The sequence below is a fragment of the Carcharhinus amblyrhynchos genome, unplaced genomic scaffold (genome assembly GCF_965287045.1).
Source record: "Carcharhinus amblyrhynchos unplaced genomic scaffold, sCarAmb.v2.hapA scaffold_44, whole genome shotgun sequence".
NCBI lineage: Eukaryota > Metazoa > Chordata > Chondrichthyes > Carcharhiniformes > Carcharhinidae > Carcharhinus > Carcharhinus amblyrhynchos.
The window spans coordinates 3,146,249-3,166,387 of record NW_027649785.1 but is presented as its reverse complement, the minus strand read 5'-3'; the positions used below and the strand labels follow the sequence as shown (position 1 = coordinate 3,166,387).

Here is a 20,139-nt window from a genome sequence, read left to right as displayed (position 1 = left end):
TCACACTGCAGCCACAAATCGATCCTCCTCTCAGCTTGCTCCGACAAGCAATGAGAATTTAACGTGAAGTTTTAAGTCTGTTTATTAGTGTCACAAGTAGGCTTACACTAAGACTGCAATGAAATTACTGTGAAAATTCCCACATTCATATGCTCTGGTGTCTGTAGAGGTAAACTAAGGGAGAATTTAGCATGGCCAATGCACCTAACCTGTGAGAAGAAATTTATTTTCTTGTGCGTTGTTAATTTTTGGCATTCTGTTCCTCTTGGGTAGTGGGGGCTGGGTCATTAATACAAGCCATGAAGCAGATTTTTGATCAATAATAGAGTTGAAGGTTGTAGTAGGAATGTGAAGCAAAAGACAATCAGAAAAGTCATGATCTTAATGATGCAGTAGGCTCAAGAGGCCAAATGGCACCCCTCGCTCCTGTTTCTTTATTAGAATTTCATAAAGCTGGAATGATGGGATTAGAAGTTAGTTACTTCCCTCCTGCCACCCTCTGTAAATTGCATTGTAACAGAGCAACCAGATTTTTAATGTTCAGTAGTTTTTTCTTTAGAAGATTTATTTTTGCATTGTTTGTGAAATGTTAGATGTTCAACTTGTCTAATTCTGATCTAGAATCTTTGCAGTTGTAAGCAGTGATCTCAATTTCTAGACCTGTAAACCATGCCCTCTCACCTTCTTGAGAAGGTGAGAGGGCATGGGATCCAAGGGCCTTTGGCCTTGTGGATCAAGAACTGGCTTGCCTGCAGAAGGCAGAGAGTGGTTGTGGATGGGTCTTTTTCTGAATGGAGGTCAGTCACCAGTGGAGTGCCCCAGGGATCTGTTCTAGGACCCTTGCTGTTTGTCATTTTCATAAATGACCTGGATGAGGAAGTGGAAGGATGGGTAAGTAAGTTCGCTGATGACACGAAGGTCAGTGGTGTTGTGGATGGTCTGGAAGGATGGCAAAAGTTGCAGCAGGACATAAATAGGATGCAGGACTGGGCGGAGAAGTGGCGGATGGACTTCAACGCGGATAAATGCGTAGTCGTCCATTTTGGCAGAACCAACGGGATGAACGAGTGCACTATCAAGGGCAGGAGTCTTGGTAGTGTTGAGGAGCAGAAGGATCTTGGGGTCCGGGTCCACAGGACTCTTAAATCGGCCTCGCAGGTGGAAGAGGTTGTCAAGAAGGCGTATGGTGTACTGGCCTTCATAAATCGAGGGATTGAGTTTAGGAGTCAGGAGGTAATGCTGCAACTTTATAAGACCCTTGTCAGGCCTCATTTGGAGTACTGTGCGCAGTTCTGGTCGCCTCACTATAGGAAAGACGTAGAAGCTATTGAAAGGGTACAGAGGAGATTTACAAGGATGTTTCCTGGACTGGGAGGCATGACTTATGAAGTTAGGTTGAGGGAACTGGGTCTCTTTTCCCTGGAGAGACGTAGGTTGAGAGGTGACCTGATAGAGGTTTATAAAATGTTGAGAGGAATAGATAGGGTGGATTCTCAGAGGCTATTTCCCCGGGTACGAGAGGACACAGGTTTAAGGTGCGGGGAGGCAAGTACAGAAGTGATGTTGGGGTAAGTTTTTCACTCAGAGGGTGGTGAGTGAATGGAATCGGCTGCCGTCAGTGGTGGTGGAGGCGAACTCGCTGGGGTCTTTTAAAAGACTTCTGGATGAGTATATGGGGTTTTATGGGATTGGGGGTTATAGATAGGTGTTGATGTGATCGGTGCAACTCGTGGGCCGAAGGGCCTGTTTGTGCTGTAGTGTTCTATGTTCTAAACCAATAGTTTTGATTTTGTGTGCATTCTTGGAGTTTGGATGAAGAAGGGCTGGTAGAGAAAAAAACTTCTGGTCGTGAATGAATTGCAGTTCAATTCAATTATCCTTAGTATAACTTTTTGGGCTTTGAATAACCATTACCTGATTCCTTGGGTGCCATTTAATTGTTTCTCTTTTCAGATTACTCTGGACAAAGTCATTGGAATTACAGCTTCCAGCAGCAGTAGTTTAGCCTGTGATTTAACCACAGGACTAGTGGCATATCCAGCAGGGTAAGTGACATTAAGCAACCCCAGATATTGTAGGATTCATATCTAAGAAACAATTAATGTAGGCTTTTGGATTTAATTGGACCCATTTTATAACTCTGTCCTTTTAATTTTATTTTCTACATTTGTTATTTCTATTGCTGGAATATAAAAGCAACTTTGTCAGCATTAATGGTACAATTTATATTAGATAGCTGAAGCTATCTTTAGGAAATGCAATTGGATACAATTTTAAGAACGTAACATAAGAAATAGGAGCAGGCCATCTAGCCCTTCGAGCCTGCCCCGCCATTCAATAAGATCATGGCTGATTGAAGTGGCTCAGTTCCACTTTCCCGCTTTCTCCCCATAATCCTTAATCCCCTTGCCTACCAAAAACCTATCTACCCGCGTCTTAAATATATTTAGCGAGGTAGCCTCCACCACTTCAACGGGCAGAGAATTCCAGAGATTCACCACCCTTTGAGTGAAGAAGTTCCTCCTCAACTCTGTTCTAAACTGTAACCCCCCCCCCCAATCTTGAGGCTGTGCCCTCTAGTCCTGCTGTCCTTTCTGAGTGGGAAGAACCTCTCCACCTCTACCCTATCCATCCCTTTCATCATCTTATACGTCTCAATAAGATCCCCCCCTCATCCTTCTAAACTCTAACGAGTGCAGGTCAGTGGGACTAGGCAAAAAATGGTTCGGCACAGACAAGAGGGGCCAAAAGGCCTGTTTCTGAGCTGTAATTTTCTATGGTTCTATGGAGTACAAGCCCAGTCTATTCAGCCTCTCTTCATAGCTCAACCCCCTCAACTCCGGTATCAGCCTAGTGAACCTCCTCTGCACTCCCTCCAAGGCCAAAATATCCTTGCGCAAGTGCGGCGACCAAAACTGCACACAGTACTCCAGCTGCGGCCTCACCAGTGCCCTGTACAGTTGCAGCAAGACCTCCTACTTTTATATTCAATCCCCCTCGCTATGAAGGCCAGCATCCCATTTGCCTTCCTGACCACCTGCTGCACCTGTAGGCTTACAACTTCTCACATATATAAGAAACGCCCCCACCCACCCATTCGAACTAACACCAAAACACATAAAGAGAAGTATCTTACTTTTTACAAATTATTATAAGGTATGTGTGAATTGGCGTGAGCTGCTCTTCAGGAACTTCTAGTGGTTAAATACAAAATAAGATCATAAGACATAGGAGCAGAATCAGTCCATTTGGCCCATCGAGTCTGTTCCACCATTCAATCATGGCTAAAATTTTCCTCCTCCCCGTTCTTCTTTTCCTCGTACCACTGATCCCCTTATTAATTAGGAACCTATCTATCTCTGCTTTAAAGATACTCAATGACCTGGCCTTCACAGATACGCCACTCTCTGAAGGAATTCCTCCCCATCTCTGTTTTAAAGGATCGTCCCTTTAGCCTGAGGTTGTGCCCTCTAGTTTTTCCTACAGACGGAAACATCATCTTCGGGTCCGTTCTGTCCAGGCCTTGCAGTATCCTGTAAGTTTCAATAAGATCCCCACCTCATCCTTCTAAACTCCAGCGAGTACTGACCCAGAGTCTTCAATCGTTTCTCGTACAACTAGCTCCTCTTTCCAGGGATCGTTCTTGTGAACCTCTAATGGACCCTTTCCAAGGCCAGTGCATCTTTCCTTAGATATGGGGTCCAAAACTGCACACAGTACTCCAAATGGGGTCTGACCAAAGCTTTATACAGCTTAAGAAGTGCATCCCTGCACTTGTATTCTAGCCCTCTCGACATGAATGCCAACATTGCATTTCATAACTAGTGACTGAACCTGCACATTAACCTTGAACAATGACTTCCAAGTCCCTTTGTGTTTCTGATTTCCTAAGCATTTTCCCATTTGGAAAATAGCCTTTGCCTCCATTCCTTTTTCCAAAGTGTTTAATCTAACACTTTTCCATGTTGTATTCCGTCTGCCACCTCTTTGCCCACTTTCCTAGCCTGTCCAAGTCTTTCTGCAGCCCCCCTGCTTCCTCAATACTACCTGTCTCTTTATCTATCTTTGTATCATCTACAAACTTAGCAACAGTCCTTCCAGTTCCTTCTTCCCTATCATTAATGTACATTGTTATGTATATGCACCAACTACATGGTGTTTTTCAACCTGTCAAATCCTTTCAGCTGAAGGATTGTGGAGTGCCCTGCTCATATTTGGCTGCCGTCATAAATTTGTCAGCTTCCACCTCCATGATGACACTTACCACACGTTTTGCTGAAAACTGGGTTGAAAAAGTTGCCATTGCACCAAATTTCTTCTTGGTTTTTCCTCACTGCAAAACTATACTGTACCTCACATCCAGCAACTTGCCCATAGCTTGGAGATAATCTACAGAACAGACAGGAAACTATGAAACCCACTGAGGTATACAGACTCATGAAGCTAGGAAATTACATCATGGTACATGCTGATCCAGTTAACGTTTAAAGTACTGGAACCAAATGCCTTTACCCTAGTTAAACTAACTGGGAAGTTATAAAAGAGGTTCCTATAATATAGTCAGCTAGGAAGCTTAGATTGGATTTGGCTGTGGTTCATACTTAATTGATCACTAACAGCCGCAGAATTTGCATGTAAAGAATTGTCATGGGTAGAAGATACTAGAGACTCCAATTGCCTAATGGTGAGCATCAAAAACTGCTTTGTGTCAGTGGGAAGTGACTGTGCTTTGCTAAAAGAATGTTTAACATTAACCAATGCTCATCTCCCTTATCTAACAGATGAGAGTATAAATGGGTTGATAGAGATTATTGAAGTGCTTATCAAAAAAAAACTTTTTCTGCATCTTAATGTAAAAGTACAATGTTAAATATTGAGATGCATTTATCAAATTCTAAACTGGGTAAATTGCTGATCTAATCATGCCTGATGGGTATGAAATTGTACAGCGGCCTCAGTTTTTAAGACTGATTATAAATATTGATAATTGGATACTGTCTCCTTGAGGGCTTGTATTAGTTCAGAAGTTTCCATAGCAGTATAGAATTCAATTTGTTCTTCCTACTGGAAGATGTAAATAGTGAATTGTTTGGAATATTAATATTATGCATACCAGTTTTAAAGAGATTTAATGTAGTCTGGGCTCTGATTTTGGAGAACATTAGGCAATATACACCTTAGTTTTTGAGCAAAGCATTCTACTGGACTTTTTTTAACCTCTGTACATCTTCAGGCTGTAAAGTGGATAAGAACAAGCACCATATCTTAGCTTGAGAATGAATGCAAGAAATTCTAATTTTACATTTGAACCAAACATTCTAGTTAGAGGAATATGAAGTATTAGATACAATAAGCATTGTGAGAGAGGAAATGGAGGGATTGACATCCTTGAATAAATCACCAGGGCTTGTATGCCAGGCTGCTGAAGGAAGCCAGGGAAGAAATAGCAGGAGGATCATTTTCCAATTCTCACTAGATACAGGTGAGGTACCAGAGGATTCAGAGGTCTGTGTGGTACCATATTGGAAAAAAGTGAGAGGGATGGGCCAAATAATTATATGCCAGTCAGTCTGACTTTGATAGTGGGAAAATTTAGAATCAGTTTTGAGACAGGATAAACTGTCAACTAAAAAGATTAATTAGGTATAGCATGGTTTTGTTAGGGTAGGTCATGTATCATAATATTTGAGTAAAGAGGTTTGAGCAAGCAGAGAAGTGGCAAATGGAATTCAGTATTGGACAAGTGTTGTGAAGTTGGGTTAAAGTAGTTGTAGATTGAAAGGTAGAAAGTTAAAAGGTGATGCTTTTTCTGTGCTTGAAGATTTTTTTTACAAATTGAAAGTACGTTGAGAAGCCAAACTGAAACATTTATATCAAGAGGCCAAGTAACTGTTTTACCAGACTTTTGAATTTAGCCAATCAATTTGAATCAGACGCTTGGATACCAAAAACATATTAAATTTAAATCTGATTGTTTTGATAACCTAGAACTAATCCTATTGTGGGAAATAATGATATCATGGGTATAAAGGAAAGGGGCAGTGGGACAAAAGGTAGAGCAACTGACACCTGTTTCTGCTCCCACTCCCAACAATTGCTGGCTCTCGTAGCTTCATTTATGTCTGAGAGAGAGCGCCATCTAGATAGCAAAGGTACCAAAGAAGAAAGAAGCTCCAGACAGAAGAATCAACAGAGAAAACCCAGAATATTCCAGAAGAGAGAAAACCTGCTTGCAATTTAGAGAGTGACTAATGCTATTTTGTTAATGAGTCGGAGTTGTATTTATTTAAACAACTTACCAGTAGAATCTTGTTTTATTCTGGAATAGTTAACAGAAGGGATTTATTTGGTTTGTTAATTTGCTCACTGTTGGATGAATAAATTGTTGTGTTGATTTTAGAATGTGTGTCAGGGATTTATTTTGTATTTAACCACTGGAAGCTGCTGACGAGCAGGTCGCTCCACTTGATACACTTCTTAAAGATTATAGGGCGAGGCACTCCTCTTTGGGATGTTTCAGCGTTAGTTCTCAGAGGGGGCAATCAACCTCTGCTTTATGATATGATGTATGTAATACAGAAGTAGTGATGTATTGATGTATAAAACACTGGTTAGCCATAGCTGGAATTCTATATACAGCTCTGATCATCACATTATAGGAAAGTCATGATTACTCTGAAGAGAGTACAGAGGAGACTACAAGTATGTTGCTAGGCCTGAAAATTACAGCTAAGGATAGGTTAGGGTTATTTTGCTCTGAATGTAGGAGATTGGGAGGTGACTAATTGAGGGGCCTGGATAGGGTAGACAGGACAGACCCGTTTTCCCCTAGCTGAGAGGCCAATTTCCAGAGAGCATAGATTTTAAGGTGATTGGTAGACGGATTCTCCACCCCTGAACTTTCTTACTCATCAAACTCTCTATACTGTGAACCAGTTGCACAGTTTTCCTGTGCACTTGACCTCTCATCTATGCTACTGAGTTTTAGATGAGCCTTCATAGGAATTAGGAATGAGAGAGGCAATTCAGCACTTCAAGCTTGCTCCGCCATTCTTTATGATCACAGCAGATCTCCATCTCATCCTAACTGCACTTCTCTGCCTTTTCCCCATATACCCTTAATCCCAATTTTGATCAAATATTCATCCATCTCTTTTGTGATTCTGCATCCATTGCAGTTTGGGACAGTGAATTCCATAGATTCACAACCGCCTGTGAGAAGTTGCTTTTCCTTATTGCTGACGTGAATGTCCCCCTTACCCTACAACTATGTTCTTGAAGGGGGAACATTTGGTCTACATTTACTTTATCAATTCCATTGAGTATTTTATATACCTCAATCAAATTCCCCCCTCATTCTGCTGTACTCCAGTAAGTACAGCCCAAGCTACTCAACTGTTCCTGAATAGACAGGTCCTTCAAACTTGGAATCGATCTAATGAATCTCATCAGAACTGCCTCCAGTGCTACCACATCCTTCCTCAGAGAAAGTGACCAAAAGTGAACACACTATTCCAAGGTGGTCTCACTAATGCCTTGTATAATTGTAATAACACTTTTCTACCTTTATACTGTAGACCCATTGCAATAAATACTTCCCTGTGGCAGTCATAGAACGAGATTAGGCCAGTTACTTAATTTGCTGCTTACGCCTGTTGTCCAACAGAAAGCTTTATTTGCTGTGAAGTGTCATCCAGACTCAACGTTGGCTTTATTCTCTCTGCAGATGTTGCCAGATCTGATGAGGTTTTCTCGCATTTTCTGTTTTTGTTTCAGATTCCAGCATCCATATTATTTTGCTTTTACTTAAGTTTAAAAATCACTTTAAATTAAATGCTAAATTACAGCAAGTGATACTAGATTTTACAAAATAAATAGATGTTTGTATTGATGTCCATATGAAATGCCTTGCATCACTACATGCTACCTAATTTGGTGACCTAATTGAGGCATACAAGATGATCAGGGGGTTAGATAGTGAGAGCCTTTTTCCTTGGATGGTGATGGCAAACACTAGGGGACATAGCTTTAAATTAAGGGGTGGTAATTATAGACGGATGTCAGAGGTAGGTTCTTTACTCAGGGTAGTAAGGGCGTGGAATGCCCTGCCTGCAGCAGTTGTGGACTCGCCAACTTTAAGGGCGTTCAAATGGTCAGTGAATAGGCATATGGATAACATTGGAATAGTTTAGGTTAGAGGGTCATTAGATTGCTCCCACTGGTCGGCGCAACATTGAGGGCTGAAGGGCCTGTACTGTGTTGTAATGTTCTATGTACTGGCTTACTACAAAGTATAACCCCACTTTTAAATTTATGCTCTGCTGCACTAATTCCATATACTAATGACGTGCTCTTGACAAGGCTAGAGTGAGGAGAAAATGAATAGAAAGGAATTAATGTAAAAAAAAAAGCAGTGCCAAAAAAGCTGTGGCGATATTTAGTTTTAATGGGCTGGAAAATTGTTAAAGGTTTACGTGACTATTTTCATCTGGCCTGTGTAAGAATTCAACACTGGCTTTAAATACCCTGTAGTGAAACACATGAGCAGAATAATTCAACTTAAGTTAGGAAAATGTTGCTAACAATTTGAAACAAGTGAATTGGTGGCCCAATGTTTCAGCAAAGTTCCTTGCCAAAGTATTAGTAACTAAATTGGAGACTTGGGTAAGAATTTTAGTTTGCTGCTCTTTAAAATTTTGCTTTAATTTTAAGTGCAGGCTTTGTTTCTCAAATGGCAGTAAACTGCCAGTTCCACTGATAAACAGAATTGCTCAAAATAATCAGCTGACCCAGGCAGCAGCTGTGGAGAGAGAAAAACACTCATCATCAACCAGAAATGTTAAATTTATTTCCCCCTCCACTGAGGCTCCCTGATCTGCTGTCATTTCCAACATTTTTTGGTTTGGTTTATTTTGGAATCCAGCATCTGCAGTATTTTGGCTTTAGAATCATAGAAACCGTACAGCGCAGAAAAAGACCATTTGGCCAATTTGAGTTTGCACCGACCACAATCCCACCCATGCCCTACCCCTGTATCCCTTTATATATTTACCCGCTAATCCCTCCAACCAATGCATCTCAGGACTCTAAGATGCAAATTTTAGCGTGGCCAATCAACCTAACCTGCACATCTTTGGACTGTGGGAGGAAACCAGAGCACCAAGAGAAAACCCATGCAGACACGAGGACAATGTGCAAACTCCACACAGACAGTGACCCAAGGCAGGAATTGAACCCAGGCCCCTGGAGCTGTAAAGCAGCAGTGCTAACCACTGTGCTGCCCATGTTTTGTTAATTTGCAAATGCTATCACTCCAAAGGGTGACTCGTATTTGTTCAGAGCTTGTAGTCAATCTTGGCTGACTGTCTTGCAACCCATTTGTCAAAACTACTTGCCTTCCAATCTCTGCTCTGTCATTATTTTTCAACTAAGCTCATTTTAGAAGTCTAAAGTAATTGTATTAACTGTTCAGGAATGAATTTTGATTACTGGTTTTATATTACATACAACATTGCAGTTTTAATCTGAAAATATTTTTATATAGTTGAACTGCAGCTTAATGCCATAGCAACTGGATAAACAGGTCTGTCTATTTTGATCATTTCCTGTAATTGAGGAAGTTCAATTTGATTTTTGGTATGTATGCCATTGGACCCAGACATTGGGTGTGACAGAGTTGGTTCCAAAATTAAGTAATGCTGTGAAGAGTCTGCTTGATGTGTGTAATTAAACAACTTCCATTTAATAAATGACTTGTATAGTGGGTTTTTTTTGCAAATTAATTTCAAAATTTATTGCACATTTTTTGATCATGTCTGTTTGCCTTCCTCTTCCCACCCTTTCTTCCCTCACATCTTCTGAGTGTGTTAACTTCCGCTTGGTATGTTTCATGTGTATCCCTGCCGTCAACTTGCAGTCTATGTCCAGGCTCTGTGCTCTTATTTTTGATCCCTCGTGAAAATTTACTAAATTTAGTTTAGTAATTTGGAGAAATGTCCGAAGATGCTTCCTGCCTACTGTACTACTAACTGTCAATTCAACTAGATTCCACAATTGTAGTTTCTTTTGTAATCAATGGTAGATAAAGTTGCTACAGTCTCTGATGACCGTAGGCTGCTCTCGCCCTCAAAGGTGGGAAGGGAATGGAGTTTTGGGGTTGGGGGGGTAGTGAGGTAATGGAGGCACCTGGGATATATGTGCATAGATCATCGAAGGTGCAAGTGGAGAGTGTAATTAAAGCATAGATCATTGAAGGTGGCAAGCCAGGTGAAGAACTAATAAAACGTACAGTATCCTGGGTTTTGTAAAAGGAGCATAGAGTTCAAGCACAAGGAGGTTATGCTGAACTTCAATAAGACATGAGTTGGATCTCAGCTACATCTGGTCACCACACAATAGGAAGCATGTGAGCGCAGAAAAGGTTTGCAAGCATGGTTCCAGGGATGAGAAACTTAAGCATGAGGTTAGATTGGAGTGTTTGGGAGTTTTTTACTTGGGGAGAAGAAGGTGTTGTGCAAGGGTATTGGGGAAAGGCAGAAGAATGGCATTAAGTTATAATATTCATATGGAAAGAGTGGTGTAAACATAATGGACCAATTGGCTGCCTCCTGTGCTGTGACATGATTGCTCAATGGCAGGAGTGGAATTTTTGTCTTGTGGGCTTTTGTGTTGAACTGATTAGCTTCTTGATTTCATTGTTCCTAGATCTATGAACAATCAAAAGCAAATCACATTTTCTTGCCGTTCAGTTAATCTATTTTTAAAACTCCATCTTGCTTGAGCTTTAAAGCTTTGGTTATCTCACCCTCTGTCAAACCTAGTGACATGTTGACAGTCCAGATAACTCTGATCTCCTTTCATATTGGTCATGATCAGTTGGGGAATGTGCTGCCATGCAAGTACGGTCCTTTTTTAAGGCCACATCCTGTTCAGAGTTGTTTGTTTAGAGCTCAGGACATCAGTTCCTCAGGCCCAACCATTTTCAACAATGAATTTCTCTTCAACATAAAGTTACAATAGGGAAGTTTGCTGAAGATCTCGCAAGTGCTCAAGACAATTCACACCTGACAAAATGATGTGGAGATGTTCCCTCTTGTGGGAGAATCTAGTACCAAGGGTCATTTAAAAAAAAATAAGGGATTGCATATTTAGAACAAAAATAATTATTTTTCCTTGGGGATGAGACTCTTTGGAACTCTGTAAAGTGGTGGATTCAGAGTCTTTGAATATTTTTAAGACAATCCCTTGTTGATCTTCATCGTATAGGTGGAGGTTACAATCAGGTCAGCCAGGAGTTTGTTGAATGGCGGAGCAGTCTCAAAGTACTGAGTGGCCTACGAATTTGCATGAAAGAGAATCTGACAGTCTTCCCGTGAAACAGTGGTATTACTATCATTACTAACCATGCCACCAACTTCCTAAGTTACCATTGACCAGAAATGTAATTTGACCAACCATATTAATGTTGTGACTTCAAGAGCATGTCCAAGGCTAGAAATTCTACAACGTTTAACTCACTTGCTGATTCCCTAAAGCCTGTGCACCATCTACAAGGCACAAATCAGGAAACTGATGGAATATTCTCCACTTTCCTGGATGAGTGCAGCTTGCACACAATTCAAGACAAAGCAGCCTGGTTGATCACTCACCACCTTAAATGTTCACTCTCTACCACCAGCACACAGACAGCAGTTCCTTCACTAGGTTAAAATCCTGGAACTTCCACTCTTAAGAGCACGGTGGATGGGTGGATCTGTATCTTAAGTACTGCAGTAGTTCGAGAGGGCCTTGGGCACTTAAGGATGGGTAGTCAATGCTGCCCTTGTGGGCATTGCTTGCAAAAATATGAAAACACATTGTCATTTTATGTATTTTTCTTGCCTTGGTTATATATGCAAACTCGGTATTGTACTTTTTCAATGGGTAAAAAGCCATATCAACATTTGCATAATAGTTGTAACATCTCTACCCTGTATTTGACCTTGATTGTCAGTAATAAGAAACTAAGACAACCTGATCCCTTCATCCAACTTTTGCCAAGAACACACTGAAACCCAATAACCTTAAAGTTCCCTTTTCTCTGAGCTGTGATCAATTCTGTAGAGAAATCCTGTGATTGTGAAACTAGAAGTCAGTATTTACTCGGTGTAAAAATTGAATGAGAGGCAGTTGTCTCAATTTAAGTTGACAACTGATAATGTTTATCAGGTGAAAAATCAATTTTCTGCAATATTCTGTGTGGGTTTCTTCCGGGTGCTCTGGTCAACGGATGAGTGAACACCGCTCGACAATCACAAGGCAGGAGTATTCTCTTCTTGTCGGAACACTTCAGTCACGGCATTCAGCCTCTGATCTTCGAGTAAGTGTTCTCCAAGGTGGCCTTCACGATACATGACAACGCAGAATCGCTGAGCAGAAACTGATGGCCAAGTTCCGCACACATGAGGATGGCCTCAACGGGGATCTTGGGTTCATGTCACACTATCTGTAACCCCCATGGCTTGCCTGGACTTGCAAAATCTCACTAACCGTCCTGGCTGGAGACAACACATATCTCTTTAATCTGTGCTTAACCCTCTCTCCACTCGCATTGTCTGTACCTTTAAGACTACTTTATCTGTAAAGACTCGCATTCCAACCACTATCTTGTAAGTTGAATTTGTGTCTATATATGACCTGTTTGTGAACACAACTCCTCACTCACCTGGAAAAGGAGCGAGACACTGAAAGCTTGTGCTACCAAATAAACCTGTTGGACTTTAACCTGGTTTTGTTTGACTTACTGTGCTTACCCCAGACCGACGCCAGCATCTCCACATAATTCCTCTCTTGATCCAAAGATGAGGTGAATTGGCCATGCTAAATTACCTTTAGTGTCAGGGGGACTAGCAGGGCAAATATGTGGAGTTAGGGGATTGTTGTTGATGCAGACTCTGGGCTGACTGGCCTGGTTTTGTAATGTAGGTATTCATGATTCTGTTTGAAAAAATTGAGCCAATGCACTTGGTAAATGAGTAATATTGTGAAATGAGGAATTGTTTTACTGACAACCGTATGCATCAATTTCTAGATCAGAAAGGCATAACTTTTGTTAGTAATGTGTAAATGAATAGAATTATATACAATGTAAAAAATTAGTATCCTCCACCATTTCTGTCAATGCCAACATGATGCCACCATGAAATACATCATCTTCTCATACTCCCTGTCAACATTCTGCAGGGACTGTTCCCTTTGTGACTCCCTGGTCTGCTTCTCCATTACCTCAATTTCTAATCCCCTTTCCACGGCACCTTCCCTTGCAACAGCAAAAGGTGTAACATCTACCTTTACGTGCTGCCTCCTCATCGTTCAAGGCATTGAACATGTTCCTTTCAGGTGAGGCAACATTTCACTTGTATCTCCTTCAATTTGGTCCTCTATTTCCAATGCGGTCTCTGTACATTGAACTCACCATCTGCCTGTGCATGCTGCAGTGCTCCAATGAAGCCCAATGCAAATTGGAGAAACAGTACCTCACCTTTTGAATGGACACATTACATCCCTTTGGACTCAACAACTTGCTCCTCCATCTTGACTCTTTTTTAATTCCGAGTGACAATGGTTAGCATTACTGCTTCACAGTGCCAGGGACCCAGGTTCAATACCAGTCTTGGGCGAGTCGTATAGAATTTCTCCTTGTGTCTGCATGAATTTCGTTGAGATGTTCTGATTTCCTCCTACAGTCCAAAGATTGTGGATTGACCATGCTAAATTGCCAAAAGATGTGTAGGTTAGGTAGGCAGTGTTAGGAGGGATGGGCTGGGTGAAATGCAGTTAGTGCAGACTTGATGGGCTGAATGGCCACTTTCTGCACTATGGGGATACTATGAAACATTTTTTTGTCCCAATGCAAGTAACCCTCTCCCCTCTGGCCATTTGTCATTGGTTCTTAAGTTTTGCTTTCATTACTCTTCCATGAACAAATCCTTATCATTATGTAATGACTAGCGCTATTTGCCATTAATACAACCTCTGACTCGCAACCTATGTAATATTTTAATCTTTCCCAGCTCTCTCCAATCACTGAGCTGCTCTGTTCCAGCTACTCCACCTCCCCATACAGTATTCAACACATTTCCCCCTCTCTAACTCTAAAGAGTCATGCAGACTGAAAATGTTAATTCTAATTTTTCCACAAATGCTGCCAGAACTACTGAGTTGTTCCAGCATTTTCCATTTTTGTTTCAGATTCCAGCATACCACTGGATTTTGCTTTAATAAATATTTGTAGTTTTTGTTGGTTCAGTAATTACAATACTAAGTTGATGTATGTAATATTAAATCTTGAGTTCTCATTTTTTTTTCTGTTTTAAAAGGTGTGTGGTGGTGTTCTGTAACCCCAAAAAAAATAAACAGACTCACATACTCAATGCTTCCAGGTAAGGGAGAACTAATACAACATCTATTGTGGAATAATTCAATTGTTTACATGAAAGCAACATTAATTTGGACCACGATGTGCTGCCTTAAGTCCTTGTATGAAAGGATATAGAAACAGTTGAAATGTGGAAAGTAGGATATTGCAAGTGTGATGCTTCTGTTTCTTGTGCAATGCTGCTTCTGTTTTTTGTGTGATCTTTGGGACCTCCCTGATTGTAGGTGTGCAAGTATGTCTAGTAATATATCCTGAGTAATCATGGTTGCCTCATGCTTAATTACCTTTAGAAAAATAGGTTTTCAATAGATTGATCCCCTGTTGCCTTCCTGTGAATTAATATTGCAAGCAGTTGGGAAAGATGCTGCCTGGCCATACACTATCCAATAGATAAGACTAACATGGATGAATTTTTTTTAAACTTCAACTTATTAAGCCTTTTTTGTCTTCCTCATTGCATTGTTTTTTGTTTGGGAGTGCATTCTCAAATGTAGTGTTATTCTGTGACTCTGAATTTATTTCCACTTTGTACTGCAACATAAAATTTGTGTGTTTTCAAATAGGGAGTGAATGATTAATGTAATGGAAATTTCATCCAATTAAGCTTCAGCCTGTTGTCATTAAAGTAAGAAACTAAATGTCGTTATTACAAGTCTATTTCTGACTATTTGATGTAGAGATTTTTTAATCACTGTTACTGTCTGAAGCTTATACCCTCTGAATACGATGTTGCCACATACACCTTTTCTTTAGTTTAATTTTTTTAGCTCGTATAAACCTAAATATCAAATCTCAGCAATATTATTTGAGAATGGCATTTCAGAGTGGGCAGCACGGTGGCATAGTGGTTAGCACTGCTGTCTCACGGTAATCTGGGTTGAATTCTGTGTGGAGTTTGCACGTTCTCCTGGTATCTGCTTGGCTTTCCCCTGGGTGCTCCAGTTTCCTCCCATAGTCCAAAGGTGTGGCGTTTAGGTGGATTGGCCATGCTAGTTTGCCCCTTAGTGTCAAGGGGATTAGCAGGGTAAATGCATGGGATATCAGGGATAGGACCTGGGTGGCATTGTTGTTGGTGTAGGCTTGATGGTCCTGTATTTGTAGGAATTCTATAATTTGATAGAGTGCTGTTGTAAACAGTGTTTCCCATTATATCTGTATATTTGTGATTTACTATTGGCTGCCAAGGAGGGGTAGGAGTTCTGATGCTTTACTCTGTGCCCTATCTGTTAAAAAAAAAATAAAAATTATCCTTCTGGTCTCCAATCTTCTGTAATCCAATTGTCTATCTAACTGAAGTTGCTGACTCTCCTTATAGGGCATTGTACAAGGGTGCTCACATAGCTTGGTCAAGCTGCCAAAACTTTGTATTGGACATTGTAAAACTGAAATGTAAAAGACTGGCCGTGCCTTTCCGACAGATGGCCATGTATCAGTACATTGGTCACGAATTGTAATCGGGTACCAGAAAGCTTAAAACAAACACAAATCTAGGCATGCTACTTTCAATTATGATTCTCCAACTGGGATGAACATAAGCAAAAAAATTGAACTTGTGTGATTCAGTGCACTATCATATTGCACACTTGGGGCAGAATTTTGTCAGTGGTGTACCATACCTATTTGTCTAACCAGAAGTGTGTGCCATTTCCTCTTTTTCCATCTCTTTCATGATCGCAAAGTGCTGGAGGTATGCATGGGAGACGCTTGTGATTCCATGGCAGGGGATGCTTTTCGGTTGTGAAACATGTTGTCAACTGATGATGCAGTTCCCAGTGCGCTCTAAAACAGCCTCCTGGTCAAGCAGGGTGGCTTTTGCCTTGTGGCCAGAATGTGCCTGCTTGACTCCATTGCCATTAACAGAAGACTTATTGAAAGCACAACATTCAGCAAGGAAAATCACTGACCTCAGACACAACCATGCAAAGCTGACTGGTGTACACTCCCTTTAAGCAAACATGAAACATTTACCATGAGATTCTTGTGCGTTGCTGATTTAATCTTGAAGGTAGACCTTTATTTTAGTACGTTTTACCTGGAATGACTATTCATGGACTTGCAAATGTGTTGCAGGTATGAACACCAGTGTGAGGCCTGACATGCTGCAAACACACTGTTGATTTTTGTCTCTGCGTCTCAACTTGCCATCAAGAAATTCAAATTTTGAATCTAGCCTAATTCGGTCAACCGGCATGCCATTTTTCCTGCCTTTGTGGGCTCAATGGGTGTTTTGTTGATGTTTGAGGATGGGTTTGTTAGAGAATTGACCGTTCTATTTTAAAATGTTTTCTGGTTTTTGGGTGTGTATCAAAAAGTATCCTGAACCTTAGGAATTTTTTGCAGTATTTGAGTGTGTATCAGAAAGTATTGTCAACCTTGGAATCCAGTTTTAAGGCTATTGAAATTATGAAAAATTGGGTTGAAGTCTTTTTAGTCCGTTCCCATTTAACTACACAGGTTAAAGGTGACCACCCCATGATTTTTGTTTTAAGTTGTATTTTCATCTGTTAAGTATAACCGTTCCTGGTTGAATCGTACTGAATTACAGATGTTCCATTGTAGAGGTTGCCCAGCAACAAACCAGACCTGTTTTAACAATGTGACTTAATAGCTGATTTTGTAATTGTTGTGTAGGTTGCCTTTTATGACTGTACGGAGGTTAATTGTTAGTACTTGGGCAGAATTGATTAATAAGAAATAAGTTATATCATTTAAGTTATCCCTGCATTCTTCTTGATTTTTAACTCCATTGGAGAAACAGCCAGGTTGCAGCCAAGGTAAGTTCCCCATACTTCAGCAATATAATGTCACGTGATTTTAATATTTGCATGATACCGGCCAGTTGCCCAAAGTTAGCAGGAACCCGTTCTATCTTCGTATCATTGGCAAATTTGGAAACCTTACATTCTATTCCATCTCCTGGTCATTAATTGTCTGAACGGACATTCCATCCATCTACCACTAAAGATTGTGACGTCACTGATGGGATGCGATCAAACAACTATAGTCTTGGGCCTGCCTCTTTGTATCGTATATGTAAATAATTTACTGGTATGCGAGACAAAAACAATTATCTTTACTAGAAGTTGTGCCCTATTAAAAAAGCTGACTGTACACAATTGATGTGGAGATGCTGGCGTTGGACTGGGGTAAACACAGTAAAAAGTCTCAACACCAGGTTAAAGTCCAACAGGTTTGTTTGGTAGCAAAAGCCACTAGCTTTCAGAGCACTGCTCCTTTGTCAGGTAAACAAGTGCTCAGCATTTTGGACCAGCTGTTTGAATATCTGCCTGTGCTTATCTACTGACCTGTATCTTAGCTTGTTTACCTAGTTCACCTTTGACAGCTCCTCCCTCATACCATTATAATTGCCCTTATTTAAGTTGAAAGCAGTGGTTGTGGGCTGATGGCATTTACCCTCAAACTGTATCTAGGATTCTGTCATATTGTGGTCAGTACCCCCTAGGGGTAACTAACTACAAGATCCCTTATTAATCCTTCTTCATTATATGAAACCAAATCTAAAATAGCCTGTACCTGGATAGGTTCTGCAACATATTGCTCTAAAAAGCAATCCTGATGCACTCCACAAATTATTCTTCTATGCTACCCATGCTGGTGTTGTTTGTCCAATCGATATGCAGATAAAAATTTCCCATGATAATTTCAGATCCTTTTGTACATGTCTTTAATATTTTCTGACTTCTTGAGACGTCACGTTTTGGGGGCCTACAGATTACTCCTACCCTTGCCTGCCTTCCCCTGCTATTCATGATTTCGACCCAAACAAATTCTACATCACTATATCTTGTATCAAGATTCAGCACTGCTTTGAAACATCGCTTGATTAACAACACTACCTCACAGTTTTTCTTCTTTGGCCTGTTCTTTTGAAACATTAAAAACCCTGGAATGTTTAGTTCCCTGAATCATTGTGTCGTGGTCAGTTTGCTCATCCTTGCTGCAAGCCTCCTCTCTCTCTCATAATCAGGAATATAATGTTGGCAGTCTAATACCAGCTGAAGCTAATCTTGATGCACTGCCACTGATCATGCAACCACGTTTCTGTGATGGCTAATATGTCTTATTCGTGTTGCAACCTGTACTATCAGCTCATCTATCTTGTTGCAAATGCTTTGAGCGTTCAGATAATTTACATTTGGCTTTGATTTTTATTTACATAGTTTACAACTCTGGATTTACCCTGCGCTGTATATTTTTGTTTCCGTTTCCTGCTCTAGCCTGTCACGCTGAGTCAAGTTGCCCCTCATTATCCTGTGCCACCACTCCCTCATATATACCCTGATTTTTTTTTTTAACTTTCGATTCTTGGCACACTCCTCCTTCCTTGTTAAGACTCTTTTATGTGAGTCCTTGCTGTAATGTAACGTTCATGTGATCTGCCCCTACCTGTAGTTTTCTGTTGACACTCTAACTGATCACTAACCTTTTAACTTTGACTTCCCAATTTTTCAAGCAACTGAAACCTCTCCACCATTCTTTAGTTTGAAGCCCTCTCTACTTCCCCAATTATACAGCCCACAAGATCACTGCTTCCATCATGATTCTAATGAAGGCAGTCCTAATGTTACAGCCTCCACTTTCCCCAGTTCTCATGTCAATATCTCATGAACTGATACCTTTTTTTCCCCACACCAGTCTTTGAGCCATGAATTCATGTCTCTAATTTTACGTACTTTTTGCCAATTTGCATGAAGCTCAAGTAATACGTTAGAGATTATAACCTTGGAGGTTCTGTACTTCAATTTAATGCCTAACTTCTCAAACTGCCAACACAGAATCACCTCCTTTGTTGTGCCTATGTGGACCACAACCACTGGATCCTCACCCTCCTACTGCAAGTTCATCTCTAGCCCAAAGCAGATGTCTCAAATCCTGACATTGGGCAACCAGTGCAGCCTTCAAGACTCTTAATCCTGGCCACAGGGAATAATGTCTATTCCCCTGATTATACTAGTCCCAACTACAACTACATTTCTCTACTTTCCTGCCACTTGAACAGCTCCCTGAACCATGGTGCTATGGTTAGTTTGCTCATCCTTGCTGCAAGCCTCCTCTTTCTCTTATAATCAGGAATATAATGTTGGCAGTCTAATACCAACTGAAGCTAATCTTGGTGAACTGTCACTGATCATGAAAAATATCTTGCATTTGTAGGTTGGCAAAATATCCTGGTTATGTAGACAAGAAATGGGTAGTTTGATTACTCAAAATTCTGTTTGAGACACAGGCTTGCTAATGATGCTTCAAGTCAATCATTGTCCTAATCTTGTTTCTTGATGTAGAAAAGCAATCAGTTCCTTGGCATTCTCTCCAGATGGGAAGTACTTGGTTACTGGGGAGGTAAGTGTGTTTTTAAAATGACTGCTTGCATCATTTGAACTTTAAGAAAATAAGAAATAGGAGCAGGGGTAGGCTTTATAGCCCCTGGAGCAGTGTTATGAATGCACCTTCAGTGGCCATCAAGTCATGGCATGGGGCTTGAACCTAGAACTTATAGCTCAGATCAGGGATGCTATTTATTGTGCCACAAGGTCTAACAATGTGGGTAAAGAGAACTCTATATTTTGTTGTATTGAGATCAATTAATACACTTTTGATTAAAAATAGATAAAATCTGCTATTTCTGAAACCTTTCTAGAAATTTCTTCAGAGTTGTGAATCTTTCAAATTTTGTGAAAATCCGTAGCTTTCTCAGGTTTAAA

The 20,139-nt window shown here is 40.6% G+C and overlaps 1 protein-coding gene across 1 annotated transcript in view; it reads left to right on the top strand.

Annotated features, from left to right (window-relative positions):
- Nucleotides 1–20,139, top strand: part of LOC145337178 (mitogen-activated protein kinase-binding protein 1-like) — a 117,605-nt gene that overhangs the window by 22,464 nt on the left and 75,002 nt on the right. Inside the window, exons 2-4 of the mRNA XM_080181976.1 lie at nucleotides 1,954–2,045; nucleotides 14,358–14,420; nucleotides 19,720–19,777. Of these exons, the coding sequence (XP_080038102.1) occupies nucleotides 1,954–2,045; nucleotides 14,358–14,420; nucleotides 19,720–19,777 (213 nt within the window). The remainder of the gene's footprint in view (nucleotides 1–1,953; nucleotides 2,046–14,357; nucleotides 14,421–19,719; nucleotides 19,778–20,139) is intronic.